Source organism: Suillus clintonianus, assembly GCF_016758775.1.
Source record: "Suillus clintonianus strain FC179 chromosome Unknown DEU56scaffold_21, whole genome shotgun sequence".
Taxonomy (NCBI): Eukaryota; Fungi; Basidiomycota; class Agaricomycetes; order Boletales; family Suillaceae; genus Suillus; species Suillus clintonianus.
This window is the reverse complement of record NW_024539245.1, coordinates 357,976-372,858: the sequence shown is the minus strand read 5'-3', so window position 1 is coordinate 372,858 and position 14,883 is coordinate 357,976. Positions and strand designations below refer to the sequence as shown.

Genomic DNA, 14,883 nt, shown 5'->3' with positions numbered 1-14,883 from the left:
AAGTCGTACTGTCGCAACGACATCGCTCAATAACAAAATAACATACAATGATGGGTGAATACGAGTGGTGATAGTAACAAAGTATATGCTGCAGGCCAAATCAATTATACTCACTCAATGCTCTATGTGGTCTGCAAGGATTCCAGTTTCGCCTGTGTTTCCGCCATTTCTTCCTCCCAGGCTTTCCAGGCCTTCGGCTCCCGCTCCCAATGCTCATGACACTCATGGCATCGTATGTAGTAGGCTGTACTCGTAGCACCATACCCCAACAATACACTGCAGGATCAGATAGACGTCAGACGAAGCCCATCAGTCGAACATCATACACTTACAACTCAGGCAGCACTTCCCCGACGGCATCGATCTCCCCTACAGGCATACAGTCTTCGCAGAACGCTTGCGGGCATGTTTGGCACCTACATGATCTCAGACTAAATCGTTGTTGAAGATATTCTACACACCTGAATAGCATTCCTCCTGACTCAGCAGTGGTGCGATCGCAAGTTGAGCAGTTGTGTTGGGGACAACGGATCATAGGCAGCCTGCGGAGTTGCGCTGCGGTGATACCATGACACTTGAGGTGAAATACTGGTGGTAAGGTGTCAAGAGCAAGCCAAACTACATGCTCGTTCAATCTCACCTCGGGGACACGAGGTACAGAGGACAACGTCGCCGCCATCTCGACAATAAACACACCAATCCTCTGTTTCGTGTTTTGCTTTCGACTTCTTTTTCGAGGCTGGACTTATTTCCTCTGGCTGATGAAGGTACAGGTTAGTACATCTCACATTCCGCAGAGAACACCACACGAACCGCGCTCTGGCCCATGTGATCGGCGATGACGGTGATACCATCTACCACAACCGTCCTATCTATGCGCGCCCGTTTCTGCAATTCCTGCCACTCCTGCGCAATCTGATGATTGTTTTGATTGCGTTTTACGAGCTTGCCCTCGAAGAGCCTGCTTTGAACTTGAGCGATCCCACTAAGAAGCTTTCGCTCCTCTTCCTCTGCATTGAGTAGCGTTTGTTCATTGACCTCTTCAGCAGTATCATGCGAAGATACCAGCTCTTTCTTGAGCTTGACATCCCGAACCTCTTCCCGCTCTCGCGAGTCGTCCAGAATTTCTTGGATTGGCGCTTTGAGGAATGTCCCCAAGTCCATGCCTACATCCGACCGAGACAAGGCGCTGCTCCCTTTGCGCAGAATGTCCAGGAGCTCCGTAGTCTTCAACTGGGTATTGTCCTCATTGGTAGAAGATGACGTCGAGGAAGACATGACTTTTAATGATAGGAACATCTTCCGACGAATGCGGTCGAGCATCTGATCCTCGACGCTTCCACGACAAATAAGGCGGTACACCTACAAGAACAATGTTTGTAGGGTAGGTTTCGGTACAGCTTGGGACACACCTTGACAGTTTTCGTCTGCCCAATGCGGTGCGCCCGAGCAATCGCTTGCAAATCGTTCTGTGAACATTTTAACGGACATTCAACGGATCTTGGCACAAGACGCTCACTTGAGGATTCCAATCACAGTCGCACATGATGACGGTTGATGCTTTTGTAAGATTTATACCTATACAACAGTTAAAATCGAACCTCGGCAAGCAACACGTCACGTACCAAGTCCACCAGCCTTGGTTGAAACAAGGAAGACTTGGTATGCTAGACGCTGTTCAGCCCAAGAATAATATGATTAAAAATAAGACCCTACGAGACTTCTCTTGTTGAAACTGCAGACAGTAGGCATCAGCGAGCAGCTAGTGAGACAAAAGAAAATCTCCCTACTAGTTTGATATCAAGGTTTCGTCGAGGGCGGCTTGTACCACCGTCAAGCCGAGCGTATGGTATTGACCGCAGGTCCATATAATCCTCTAGGAGATCAAGCATGCTAATGCCCTAACATCAAAGCGTAATCAGCGAGAAAGTGTGGATGCCCTTTACCTTGTCCATTGCTACGACCGCTCATCAGTCTCTGGCTAACATAGGTATTGTCGAAGAACTCACTGAAAAGATCAAGACACGTTCTCCTTTCGGCAAGGTATCGGCAAGAACCTTGTCGATGACAATGAGTTTCGAGGACGAGGCAACAACGTGTTCGCCAATGATATACGGCGAAGGGGACGCGTCTTTCAGCAGATATGGACTGTCGTCTGATCTGAGCAACGTGTATAAAAAGACCAAAATACGACTTACTGATCACAGACTTTACGCAGCTGCATCAGCAGATTCATGAGTTTCCGCCATCCTTGGTGTTGTAAGCACGTGACAAATATGGGCAAGTACAATTTGAGGCTACTCACTGTTTGTCTCTCCAGATACATTCCTATTTATCGCTGACGCAATGTGCGAAAAGACTTCCTTACGTCCCTCATTCAGCGGGCCACCCTCCTCTGTGAATATATCTTCTAGGTCCATTGTATCCATTCGTGTTAACAATCTATAAGTCCAGAACCTCTGTGCCTCCGTCATGGGTATGAATAAAGTAAGTTCTTCGCGTGGCGGTACGGCTATATCGACGTTCGCCTTGGTGCGGCGCATCATAATGACAAGTAAGAGCTCTTGCGCAGCCTTTAGGAAAGGTATCGAGTACGAGCCACGAGAAAGGTCGAAGGATTCGTGAAACAACCGCTGTGAAGGAGGGGTGAATATGGTTGGATACAGCCAATTCAAGAGGCCCCATAGCTCGACCAGATTGTTTTGTACAGGCGTGCCAGTAAGAACTAGCAGGGCACGCTAGTGAGGTGGCAAAATACATTGTAAACGAAATGCCTTACTGAGTCGGTACAGGGAACCTATGCCACGGACTTTGCTGAAGAGGTTGGTATCAGAATTCTTGATCCTGTGCCCCTCGTCGAGAACACAATAGAACCATCGTCGGCTCTTGAACCAACTGTCCTCACAAACGTACGCCTCATAAGTTGTGATGCATAGATCGAACTTTATTTCGTCGTTCCTGACACTGTTCTTGAGTCGATCCCTCTCTGACTGAGTGCCGTGGAAGCGAAACACTCGCAATGAAGGTACCCAGCGGGCAGCTTCCTAAATAGATAGCCAACGTGAGAAATGGTTGGGGATAGGGATACGAATCTTACGTTTTGCCAGGAAGACAAAACAGAAAGAGGGCAGATAATAAGATGGGGATCATGACGACCTGTCACAAATCCTCAGTGTTAAACAAAACGGAATAATTGTAGGTGTCATACCTGGCTCGTTCTCTTGAATATATGCAAAGAGGGATAGTGTCTGGCACTGTCAGATAAAGAATGCGGACCCGAAGAGAAGAAGTACCTGTAGTGTTTTTCCAAGACCCATTTCTAGGCAAAACCGTCACAACGGATAAAATAAAACGGAAGAACAACATATTTACCATCACCCAATATACAATTCATCCCTACATGCGGTCTTAGTCGTTAGGATGCATCATCAAGCAAAAAAAATTGCATACCGTTGTTATACATGTAGATAAGGAATGCAAGCCCTTGAAGCTGCAGCCAAGAAGACTTCAGTTAAGCGCTGTATAGCTAAGATGCACTATACGTACTTGATAATCCTTCATTTCACCACCCTCTACCAACAAAGGCTGTTTCATGAGGACGCGGAGTGGGACATAAGCCGTGTTTCCTCCCATTTCCTTCATCTCCCTGTGTAACGTGTCGAAGAATAAAGTCGAGGGCAATAGTGGTTGAAACAGGTCGTGATGGCGGTACAGCCACCGTCTGCGGGCAGACTCGAGCTGCACTCTTCTTCCATTTATAATTATGGTATTCTAGAGGATCATCGGGCCATCAGAATTAGCCTCAGTTCGGCATGGCAAAGTGTAGAACCTTACCGCTTTCTTATCTTGCATCTTCTGCTTTTTCTGAAAGTTCACGCCATTGTCCATGACAGAAAGTGATGTCGTTCTGACGCGCTTTCCCGTGATCTGAATGTTTTCGCCGCTTTGTAAATCATTCCGGGAAGGAGAGACACGTAATTTGATGGTGAGTTTCTCCTCTTCGACTGGGGGGGACCCGTCACCAATTAGAGTCGTACTTGACCTGGAACTGCCGATAACATCCAGTTCGTCGGGTTCTGCGTCCAGAAAATCCACTGGCCCAAAGGAATGAGACATGGCTTGTTATTAGCAGACTGCGGGACGCAGGACAGAGCTTCTCGAGAGGTTGTGAATAGCTGAGACCTACTTAGCGCCACAACTTGAACAACGCGGTTCCACATTATTAGGTTTAGGGCCGGTCATTACGCGCTTGACCGTCACACGATTTACAACACGTCGCCTTTCTTCCGCTTCAACGTTTCAACGTTGGTTCGCTATTGGTTGGCGGCCAACATGCGAACGCGTATTGAAGGAACAGCAGTCTCACTGGACTCGGATATTATCGGCGCGCTGCAAAAAATCGCAAGTACTTCGTTATATAGGCACTCGTCTGAGAATAATAACCATTGCTTCAGCTCACGCGTTCACAAGTGATCGTATGTCTATTTCAGTACACCACAACTCTATGTCTCTTGACGATGTCCAGATTCCAGACCTTGAAACCACATACTCCAGATTTCCCAATGTTGACCACTCTGCTATCAACGGCAGGGACTTCGGCATCAGTGCCATCGTCACTGAACGCCAGCTGCAGTTGGACGCGGTGTTGCACGAGATCTCAGGCCTGGAAACTATCATGGATAATGTAAAGAATCTTCACCAGCAGCTCGTCGACAAGAAGGAGAAGATTATGCAGTCCATGAATTTACACAAGGGGCTTGTATCGACTCTCTGGCGTTTTCCAACCGAGGTCCTAGCCCAAATTTTTCATTACTGTCTCCCAGAACATGTCTGGGAACACGAATATCATGCATGGGGTCGCTCGTACTCGTTGTCGTCCGACCCAAAGCGAGATGCTCCCATGCAGTTGGCCAGAGTCTGCCGCAGGTGGAGGGATGTGGTGGTGGACATGCCCAGTTTGTGGTGCAAACTGCATTTGGGAAGTCGCAGAAACTCGAAGCAATCAGCCTTTTGTTATGACGCATGGCTCAAGCGATCCAAAGGAACTCCGCTCTCTGTAACACTCTTGTGCTATAAAAATGGCGAAACCAAACTACGAAGCGTTATTCAGCCTTACATCAGTCAGATATCGTCTCTCGATGTCGAATTCTTCGACGGCGCCAATCCCGGACTTCTGTTGAAAGACATCCCAGCCCTTCAGGAGCTGACAATCAGGTCGCATAATAACGATATGCCAGCTGTGTCACAATTATCCCTCCGACTGCCATCCACTCTGCACAGTTTCAAGCTAGTGGGGTTGGACCTCACCCTCAAGCGGCTATCGTCTCTCGGCGCTATATTTGCACAACTAACAAAGATCGAGGTCGCCGTACATCACCCAAATGCATTGCTCCGCTTGCTCCAGCTCTCTCCCAACCTCTCGTCGTTGACGTTTAGCCTAGGATCCGGGTTACTCAAACGGGCCTTGGAGCCGTTCACGCACGTTAAACTTCATTCCTTGCGCATCACCCAGGCGTATGCGAGCACACTCCCCAATCTGTTAAATGCACTGTCACTCCCAAATTTACGCGTGCTTGCAGTAGCTCACAGCTTACGAGCGTACCCTCACGAGGAGTTGAAGGCATTGTTGACACGGTCAAATTGTCCTTTGGAGAGCCTGACTTTCGACAGTGGAGTAACGACAGATGAGCAGCGAGCAGAATACGTTGCGCTGATGCCCTCTCTTGAAATAGTAGTTGATCACACGTATGATGATTACCTTGCCACTATGTTGGATCTTTCGTGATTGTTTCGTGACGGTTCGACTTGCCATCATATTTTTACTATTTACTGATGCATCACTACGAGTTGCTGATTATTTACGGGCGCATCGACAGTGTCCGCTCTCGTGGCGCTCGACAGCGAATGAGTCCGTGACCATCTGCGGTTCTGCCGTGGAGGATTGTCCTTGTTTATCCGTATCGTAAGTTTGAAGGAAAGCGAAGAAGCATTGTATGACGCGGCTGTGACGCGCCAGTGAAAGTTGGATGCTTTGTGCCAACTTTGTGCTCATTCCTTCGCTACATCAGCCAATGACTATTTTTCTTTTCCTCCCTCTCTGTGAAGCACCAACGTCAATGCCGCATCACGACCGTGTTAATTTCATTTGGCCCATTGCACCTCATTGTATCGAATTAATATCAAATGATCTTGCCGTTGAACGTTGAGCTGTAGAACAAGCTGAAGGATGATGCTGACCGGGAAGAAGATGGAAGAGGGTCGTGAGAAAGTACTACTAACCTGAATCAGGCTTGTAAATATCAATGTCAACGTATTACAGTTGTATAACTATTACAGCAAACCTAGTCGTACTACAACAACATACTACGTCTTTGGCCTCCCATAGGTGCTCTCACTTCTCTGGCGACACTAAAATCCATCGGTCCACACGAATTTGAAGCCTTTGTTCCATGCGCTGCCTGCGTCAGCTCTTTCTCGTTACTTTAGGTGTCGCAGCATGGGCTCTACATGAATCTGACGTGGGTGTAGTGGATTGGAATACGAAATTAATTGGTGTACCGTTACATGGATCTCCACATACCGCACCTGCATTCCACGGTGATTATATCCTGACTGCTACGACCAACAATGTATTGGCAGCATTGAATGCCACAGATGGCTCTATAGGTGGTGTCCCGTCCTGCCTCACTGACTCTGGTTTTGCTAACGCGTTTGCAGTATGGAGGAGTATATACGATGAGGAGGATCCGATCATGGCCTTCAGCCACCATGATGATAGTAAGTCATAATGTCGATTTCATTTGTGTTAATGGGTCCAACATGGTGCTAGGCGTGTCTTCTCTATCTGGACCGGGAGGTTCAACTTTGCGCACGTACGACCTGGAAACTGGCCACCTTATATTGGAGAAACAATTACACAGCCCGGTAAATGGACGACTCCACGAACCTCAAAATTTCGGGATTTCGCTATTGCGCTCTATTGACCCCTCCCTCAACTCAACATCCTATTTTGCATTGACAAATGGAGACTCCGTCACCCGTCTGGACGAGACTGGGGACTCTCTGTGGACATGGAACTCTCCCGACCAAGGGTGCGTTTCATTTCATCGTCATCATATGGCCTCCATTGATATTGGTCCATTAGGTCATTAATATTGTATTCGCACATCATCGCCGACCCTTCAACGGTGTATGTAGTGGGACTCGCAAAGTCGTTTGCATCCTACACTCTGCACGTAACGACCCTGTCGGCGACCACGGGTGAAGTCATCGCGTCTGTCAACATTCCAGCAAATATCAAAGATGAACGATCCAAATTCGTGGCTGTTAGTTCTCAGACAGGACCTACAACAACTGCCTGCGTTAACTGGCTTGAAGACGGCGCTCTTAAAGCAGCCGTATTGACACCTGATTTGAAGGGTCAAGTTATGGCTCTTCCGGGCGTCAAGTACGACAGCATCAGTGACTTCGGCCTTTCGACCAACGGGCAATTCCTCGCGATCAAGGAAGGAGGTGCTGCGCACGTTATGCATTTTGACGCACATGCATCTTCACTTCGGCCAATCTGGGAATTCAGTGACGCGGTATGTTTCGTATGTCATGCGTACCACCATTTACTGAGGGCAACCTCAGGCCCCTTCACAGGCGCAATCAGGTTCTCATTTAGTAGGAAGCCTTAGCGAGGATGGCGAACCGCGAGTTGCGCGAGTTTATTGGTCGAACGTTCACAATGTAAGACCCTTCTGTATGTGCTAGTGCTTCTTATGCAACTAGAACATTAGAAAGCCATCCACCAAACTCTTGCCATCCAATTATCTGAGGGCAAGGCCTCGGCCTCTGGTTTCGTGTTTCCCTTCCAGACGCTTGACCACGGTGTCATCTGGCATGTGAGTCCAATCTACACTCATTCTGGGGTCAAATCTCATTTGCATGCTAGGTGGCGTTTGATGGCTCGAGCACGGGCGAGACGCACGAGAATACTCGCATGTTGCTGACCACCACGACAGGCTCAATACAGCTTTGGCAACATGACAAGATGCAGTGGGTTCGGGAAGAAGCACTGGCATCTATCCAAGTCGCGGAATTTGTCGAACTGCCCGAGAAGAAGGTTGTCATGTCACATGCTGTTGTGGATGAGGAAGGTTACTTTGAGCGGCTTCAACGCCAACTATCTGATACCAAGGTACAATTTTCACGTATATGAAGTCGCTTGCGCTAAAATAGGGTTTCAAGAACCTTCCCCAATACTTGGCAAACTTTGTTAGGCGCTTTGCGACTGGCTCATACGCCACTGTGACTGCGTCGGCCGCATCTTCCTCAGATGAAGATACGCTCACGCGTGACGCTTTCGGCTTCCGACAGATTATCGTAGCAGCTACACCATACGGCAAACTCTTCGGCATTGACTCCAGCAATGGTCGAGTCTTATGGAGTCGCGTGCTTGGCCTTGGATGGGCAGCAAAGGTTGGTGGGACCATAATTCCTACCAAAATGTTCGTCACGCGGACAGTGAGCGACCCAGAAGGACCTCAAATAGTGCTCGTCACACAACGTCGGGCTGACAATGTGAGTTGCATTTACCTTCCAGCCGAGATTTATGTTGACGCGGTTCAGTCTCTTGTCGACACCGTGTTATTCCACGTAAATGCACTTACTGGAGCTGATGTCAGAGAGGAGACCCTGCCTAATTCTAGAGCTGCATTGCAAGGCCTCGATGCCGTCATGGGTCCGTTAGTCGATGTTTTCATGCTTCCCGACGAGAACCGGACAATAGTCATGCTCGATGAATACCTCCAAGTGTGTTGTGCTCCTTTGCTTGAATCTGCGTGTCTAACAGTCAATAGGCGCGCCTTTATCCAGACACTCCATCGGCTCATGCTGAATTCGAGTCGTTCGTCCCGTCCATACATCTCGCTCTCCGCGCGGATGTTCCTGGCCAACGTCAGATCTTGGGCCATCAACTTACCCTCAATCTCGAGCTGTCCCAGTTTTATGTTGCCTACCCAACATGGACACTTTCGCTGCCGCCAAAAGAAGAAATTCGCGCCATCATTCCCAACACACGCGGTCCTGTTGCATCGATCGGAAAGGTCCTGGGAAATCGTATGACGCTGTATAAGTACCTCAGCCCCCACCTGACTCTGGTCCTCACATCTTCCCCGCCGTCCAGTACGTGTGGGATATATGTGTTGGACGTGGTCAAAGGTAGCATAATTTACCATGCCAGCGTCCCTGCTGCCGGTGGTATGTGCGACGTGCAAGCGACCCTCACTGAGAACTGGCTAGTATATCATTACTTTGATGATGAATTTTCTGGAACCGGGCAGAGCAAAGGGTATAGAGTCGTTTCTGTTGAGTTTTACGAGGGTGATGGTCCAGATGATAAAACAAGAAGGTTCGTCGCTTGCTTGTAGATTTGAAGAACGAGGTTGACGATGTTGACATAGCTCCGAGCTTTCGTCGTATTCGAACAAAACACTGCATGTCAGCGCATACGAGCAATCGTTCATCATGCCTCATGGCATCACTGCTATATCGTCAACTTCGACAAAGTTTGGAGTATCAACGAAGGATATTATAGGTATGATCCCCTAGTGACTGAGCGGCGTCATTTTAATACTGGTGATGCAGTTGCAAATCGCAAGAACAGCATTCAGTCTATTCCCCGGCGATTGCTCAATCCACGGCGGCCGAAGCGCAAGCCTACTAGCGAAGAGCAGGAGGAGATGCTTGTACAGTATGATGCTGTGCTGCCAGACGACGCCCGGCTCGTGCTTTCACACAACTATGAGGTTTGTTTTACTATCGGTCCTCGAAGCACACAATACTCACGCACTTTTCAGGTCGCAAACGTCCGCCGCATCGTTACCTCTCCATCTCTACTAGAATCCACGTCGCTCGTCTTTGTCTACGGCCTGGATCTCTTCTTCACGCGCATCGCGCCTTCTGGTACATTTGACGTTCTCAACGAGAATTTCAATAAAGTACAGCTTGTGCTGACGGTTGCTGGACTTGGCATTGCGATTATGGTGACAAAGCCTATGGTGCGACGGAAACGGCTGCGCGAGCGTTGGTACTAGTAGCTTGCCTTGAGTATTGTACTTGTTCTGAAATACAAGGTCATGTGGACATAATTTCGTGGCCATGTATATTGTGCTACGGGTGTGGGTTTAGTTTGATCATTTCGAGGTGCTTTGCACTTGCAGGGACATGTGCTATGAGGGATTTGAGGATCACGTGTTCCGAGATCCTAGATTAGTTCCAGAAATTCTGTTCTGTTCGGGGACATGTAGTATGTACACTGCGAGACTTATTTTCGCTACTGCACTGGACAAAGAAGCAGGATGTCGAGCCCAAAGAGCTATGGGTATAACTTGTTCCACAAGGATTAGTGCCATTCCCCCGCTGGTGATTGTTCACTAAGCCGCGCAACGAGCGCAGAAGGTGCAATTATTATTGTATTTTTACCAATTGGGAGCTGCAGGCCTGTGCAGCGCCTTTGCCCCTCAATTGATGGATTCACGGAGGAAGATGATGTGACTACAAGGAACTTACATAAACTATGTATCAACTCTATTGGCATCTGACATCACGAATGAACTGCTAGAAAAAAATCATAGTTGACAAGGCCTAGAAGTATTGATTTCAGTAATTGCGACATATGAGGCTAAAAGATAGGAGCTTACTCATCTCGGCAATTCCACCAGAGCCGCCCATGTGCCATGCGGCTCAAATTAAGCTCAACAATTCCTCTGGGCGTCACCAATGCAGTCTTAGGATTATAAAATGTGTCTCGGGAAGCGGGTGGTACCCAGAATAGGAGTCGATGATTGGGTCCCACCATCCATCCGTCAGCTCCAAGTAAAAAGGAGGTTGAACTGTGGTCGTCACGGAAGGTGCCCTCAAGTAGCTCAGCGGTGTTGCACAGTGCATGAGTTGAACTGGATGAGAAGCAAATGGAGTGATTGTTCCAAGTGTTGGTTGACACGGTAGTGCTGCCCTCCGTCTGACGCATGGTCGGACTTGTATCCAGTAAGACAGTTGAACACTCCTGCAATGACAGCCTAGCTGCATACCAGAGCCTGACATTGTGGTCCACTGAACCAGATGCAATGCAGGTCCCATCCGGCGAGAATGAGACTGACCTAACCCCACCAGTGTGTCCATGGAAGGACTCACCGAATGGCCGCCCTGTCGCTGCGTCCCACAGCCGGATAGTCTTGTCATGCGAACAAGAGGCGATGCGAGTCCCATCCGGCGAGAATGAGATTGAGTTAACCACGCCAGTGTGCCCCTGCATGGGGCCACCAATCGGCTGCCCCGTCGCCGCATCCCACAGCCGGACAGTGTTATCCGATGAAGCAGACACAATATGAATCCCATCCGGCGAAAACGAGACTGAGTTAACAGTACTAGTGTGTTCCCGCAAGGGGCCGCCGACTGGCTCCCCCGTTGCTACATCCCACAGCTGGACAGTGTTATCTGATGAGCCAGAGACGATGCGAGCCCCATCCGGCGAGAATGAAATTGAGTTAACCGCACCAGTGTGCCCCCGCATGGGGCCACCGATCGGCTGCCCCGTCGCTGCATCCCACAGCAGTACAGTGTTGTCTGATGAACCCGATGCAATGCGAGTTCCATCCGGCGAGAATGAGATTGAGTTAACCGCACCAGTGTGCTCCCGCAAGGGGCCACCGACTGGCTGCCCCGTTGCTGCATCCCACAACCGGACAGTGTTATCCGACGAGCCAGACACGATGCGAATCCCATCCGGCGAGAATGAGACCGAGTTAACCGCACCAGTGTGCCCCCGTAGGGGCTCACCGAGTGGCTGCCCCGTCACTGCATCTCAAAGCCTGACGGTCATATCCGCCGAACCAGTCACGATGCAAGTCATATCCGGCGAGAACGACAGTGTCAGCACATCATCTGTATGACCTCTGAGCAGGCTCTGAGCGGTCGGCCAGTTCAAATCACGCCCAGATGCAAGGCAAAGAGTATTTGGAAACCTTGCAGCGAATTTTGTGAATATCGCAGAGTTGACAGGCGAGAAAGGTAGCGCTGATACATATAGATGTGGTGTGCTGTGTAAGATGATGCCGCCAAATGTTTGAATGAATATCTGCATGTCCATTGCAGTGGACAAGACATCTTCGTATCCGGAATGGCACTGTGGGTGTAAATGAGATTAGTTTATACGCGGTAACAATATGCTTACCTTCAGCCACTGGGCAATGAGCGACAGCGCAGGCACTGCAGAACTGACTGCTTTGATAAGGCTGACGGCTTCGAGCCAAAAGAGTAGTCGCTCGTGCTCGAGGAACCGTTTGACTTCCTCCCCGAGCTCCACGTCAAACTCCGTCCTTCCCACATGTGCAGCCCAAAATCGACATGAATACGATAGATGCGGAGGAATGCATGTTTCAACTCGTTCTGGCAGCTCCGAGTCTTCGCAATTAGCGAGATATGAAGACTTTAAGTCGCAGATGTTGAAGCGAAGTCCGTGTTCCATCACTCGAAGTGATGCAAAAGCAAGGTCGCATTGCACCTTCGCTGTGTCGACGAAAAACTCTCCGCTGGCTGTTTGGTCTGTGAGGAATTCGCGGAATGATGCGTGAAGGAGTCGGATGGGGGTATATGAGTTGGTGGTGCCGCTGAGGACGCTTCCCATGTGTGCTACCACATTGTCCACATCGTAGTGGTCCCTTTCGTCTGGAAAATGGCGGCGCATGGCATTCATGGAATTCATAGGGAGGGGTTCAGCTGCGCCAAGGATTTGTCCCATCACAGAACGAAACCTGGCTAGCTGCATTTGCTGAAGCTCGGCATCTGCATATGCATCCGTTCGCATGATCTCTGCCAAAATGAAGCGATACATATTTGACAACAAATGTGCCCGCTTGGCAGGATCGCGAGACACCGCAGCATTGAAGGAATCCCTTGAAGATAAACCAAAAGGCGTTGCTCTGATGGAAGTGCAAGCAAGACGCGCCCATTCGAAAAGCCCATCAGCTTTCTCAGCGAGGGTTCCGACCTCTGTGTCCCCGAAATCCGACAGTCCATTCAGCTCCTCGGCTATGTACACGCGGATGTCGCGCTCCGCGACTTCTGGTGGAACATCGTCGATGGATATCCGTAAAATATGCGGAGCACCATCAATCTCAGCGTCAATGTCGCGAAGCGGACGAGAGGTAACAATAAAGCGGACGTTGTGCGGGAGTGCCATTATCGGGAGAACATCCGGGTTCCGAAGTTTACCAGCAAGAATGCGAAGAAGATCACGTCGTGTCTCGGCTCCACCGCTCTCATCCAGTGCGTCGATCACGATCACGACCGGGCCCACAAGTGACGGAGAGAGCTTCCCAAGCGGTCCCATAAGAAGTTTCTGCCACTGCTGAATGATATCCCCTGTATTCTTGAGCGCATTGGCATTCTTGACTGCATCCGCCAATGCTCGTCTGACCTTCGGATCAAGATCAGCTAGGTCACGCGCGATGGTGGAGAAGATCTTTTCATGGCGACGGTCTGATTTGTTGTACCGGTTGAAGCAGAAACATGATCCAAGAATCTCCAATTGATCCGACCACTCAGCAATGGTGTGGGCGATGGCTGATTTACCCGTCCCAGCAGAACCAGATAGCCATAGGATGCGCGGAGCATCATATGGACTGCTGTGAATCCATTCCTTGATCTGGTCGAGAATCTCCATGCGAGTTCCTGGTAGGCATAATTTTCTGGTATCTAGTCCCGCGCCCGCCGTATAAGTCATACCGTTGAGGTCCAGTGTTTCACCTGAAATGGTGTTAACGGATGTCAAGTCAGAAACACATCCCAAATCTGACCTGTTCGGTGGATGTGGACAGCTACGTCGCGAGTGGCCCTGTCCCTGAAGTTTTGCATGAGAGCATCCAACGCATCACTGTACTGATCAATCATGTTATCTGTTTCCGAGGCGACGTTCTTCCCAAGTCTCCCCCCTATGATGACGGTATGATAATGAGGATGTGCAAAGCTCATTTGCTTCTTGGATACTTACAAAAGTTCTTCCGCTCCTGATAATCTCTGATGAAATGTGCACATTCAAGGGTCTGAAGAGAGATCTGTTGAACGATGCCATCCATCGACGAAATCTGGTGAAGTATATCGTCTTGTGTCATGAAGCTGTAAACTTGATTCAACTTGTTGAGAAGACGAGATACCGCTTCGTTGCGATCGCTTTGAGTGAGAATAATCTGCACAAATTGACTGCTGAGCAGGAGATGGGAATGAGAGCAAAACCAATCATACTTTTGATGCAGAAGAGAACACGCTTAGTGCCGCCCTTGCAAATGGATTTATCTATGTAACGGGATTAGTTTGGTTCTGAATGAGAACAAGGGCACATGCATCCGCAAACGTCCCGATAACACTATCGAATGTCCTGATGGCTTGGATGTTGGCTGAGAGATCTTCCGCGGTATTAAGATCCGCATGAGCAATTTGTGGAGGTCCTGAAGATATATTAATATGTGCTGCAGTTTCACTGGCACCCGGAACAGCCAATTGGGGACCAGCACCATGTTCTACAGCGTCAGGGGCATCCTGAACCTGTGTGACCATGAGAGTTTAGAGATCATAGAAACTGAATAGCGAGTGTGAGGGCCAACCTCAGTCTTCGGATCACCTGCACGATCGACGTTCTGGAGAACAGGGGTGCGAGAAGTCTTTGAGCGCTTTTGTGCAACCTCAGCCTAATTTCTGTACGACTCAGCACTCGTATACACTCACAGAGATTTGTTTAGTTACTCCATTCTGGACCTTCCCCAGAAACCGACGGATGTTGCAACGACGTTGAATCTGTACGCAAGATGCGTCAGAGTCGGCATTTCAGGTTCAACGAATTTC

At 49.3% G+C, this 14,883-nt stretch overlaps 4 protein-coding genes across 4 annotated transcripts; 2 read left to right on the top strand and 2 right to left on the bottom strand.

The window, feature by feature from the left end:
• Positions 1 to 10: 10 nt before the first annotated feature.
• On the bottom strand, positions 11 to 4,179 carry DEU56DRAFT_792093 (P-loop containing nucleoside triphosphate hydrolase protein). The gene is made up of 22 exons (XM_041352696.1): positions 3,835 to 4,179; positions 3,547 to 3,771; positions 3,451 to 3,490; positions 3,373 to 3,396; positions 3,294 to 3,319; positions 3,209 to 3,248; positions 3,098 to 3,156; positions 2,780 to 3,044; positions 2,306 to 2,725; positions 2,199 to 2,250; positions 2,010 to 2,148; positions 1,947 to 1,957; positions 1,791 to 1,893; positions 1,717 to 1,735; positions 1,626 to 1,667; positions 1,520 to 1,578; positions 1,413 to 1,469; positions 814 to 1,362; positions 641 to 758; positions 462 to 588; positions 333 to 416; positions 11 to 276 (listed from the first exon to the last, which is right to left on the bottom strand). Exons 1-22 carry the CDS (start codon positions 4,114 to 4,116, stop codon positions 123 to 125), a joined length of 2,895 nt encoding a protein of 964 aa, XP_041210548.1. The 5' UTR covers positions 4,117 to 4,179; the 3' UTR covers positions 11 to 122.
• A 325-nt stretch (positions 4,180 to 4,504) lies between these two features.
• Positions 4,505 to 5,785, top strand: DEU56DRAFT_910831 (uncharacterized protein; the record flags this gene model as incomplete). The annotated part of the gene is made up of 1 exon (XM_041357228.1): positions 4,505 to 5,785. One exon carries the CDS (start codon positions 4,505 to 4,507, stop codon positions 5,783 to 5,785), a length of 1,281 nt encoding a protein of 426 aa, XP_041210547.1.
• Positions 5,786 to 6,324: 539 nt separating this feature from the next.
• DEU56DRAFT_884358 (uncharacterized protein) lies at positions 6,325 to 10,118 on the top strand. Its single transcript, XM_041356159.1, has 13 exons — positions 6,325 to 6,666; positions 6,718 to 6,777; positions 6,830 to 7,091; positions 7,145 to 7,583; positions 7,633 to 7,731; positions 7,782 to 7,886; positions 7,937 to 8,182; positions 8,233 to 8,565; positions 8,614 to 8,796; positions 8,844 to 9,394; positions 9,447 to 9,580; positions 9,631 to 9,791; positions 9,843 to 10,118. The coding sequence occupies exons 1-13, from the start codon at positions 6,450 to 6,452 to the stop codon at positions 10,077 to 10,079; spliced, it is 3,027 nt and encodes a 1,008-aa protein (XP_041210546.1). The 5' UTR covers positions 6,325 to 6,449; the 3' UTR covers positions 10,080 to 10,118.
• A 244-nt stretch (positions 10,119 to 10,362) lies between these two features.
• DEU56DRAFT_854593 (WD40-repeat-containing domain protein) lies at positions 10,363 to 11,420 on the bottom strand. Its single transcript, XM_041355236.1, has 2 exons — positions 10,686 to 11,420; positions 10,363 to 10,629 (listed from the first exon to the last, which is right to left on the bottom strand). Exons 1-2 carry the CDS (start codon positions 11,297 to 11,299, stop codon positions 10,614 to 10,616), a joined length of 630 nt encoding a protein of 209 aa, XP_041210545.1. The 5' UTR covers positions 11,300 to 11,420; the 3' UTR covers positions 10,363 to 10,613.
• Positions 11,421 to 14,883: the final 3,463 nt, after the last annotated feature.

Coding starts and splice junctions, on each gene's coding strand:
- DEU56DRAFT_884358 (XM_041356159.1), top strand. CDS start 6,450: ATGCGCTGCCTGCGTCAGCTCTTTCTCGTTACTTTAGGTGTCGCAGCA. Junction 6,778..6,829: donor CTTCAGCCACCATGATGATA/GTAAGTCATAAT, acceptor ACATGGTGCTAG/GCGTGTCTTCTCTATCTGGA. Junction 8,566..8,613: donor CACAACGTCGGGCTGACAAT/GTGAGTTGCATT, acceptor GACGCGGTTCAG/TCTCTTGTCGACACCGTGTT.
- DEU56DRAFT_854593 (XM_041355236.1), bottom strand. CDS start 11,299: ATGCAGGGGCACACTGGCGTGGTTAACTCAATCTCATTCTCGCCGGAT.
- DEU56DRAFT_792093 (XM_041352696.1), bottom strand. CDS start 4,116: ATGTCTCATTCCTTTGGGCCAGTGGATTTTCTGGACGCAGAACCCGAC. Junction 3,045..3,097: donor TTTTGTCTTCCTGGCAAAAC/GTAAGATTCGTA, acceptor CTATCTATTTAG/GAAGCTGCCCGCTGGGTACC. Junction 277..332: donor GGGGAAGTGCTGCCTGAGTT/GTAAGTGTATGA, acceptor CTGATCCTGCAG/TGTATTGTTGGGGTATGGTG.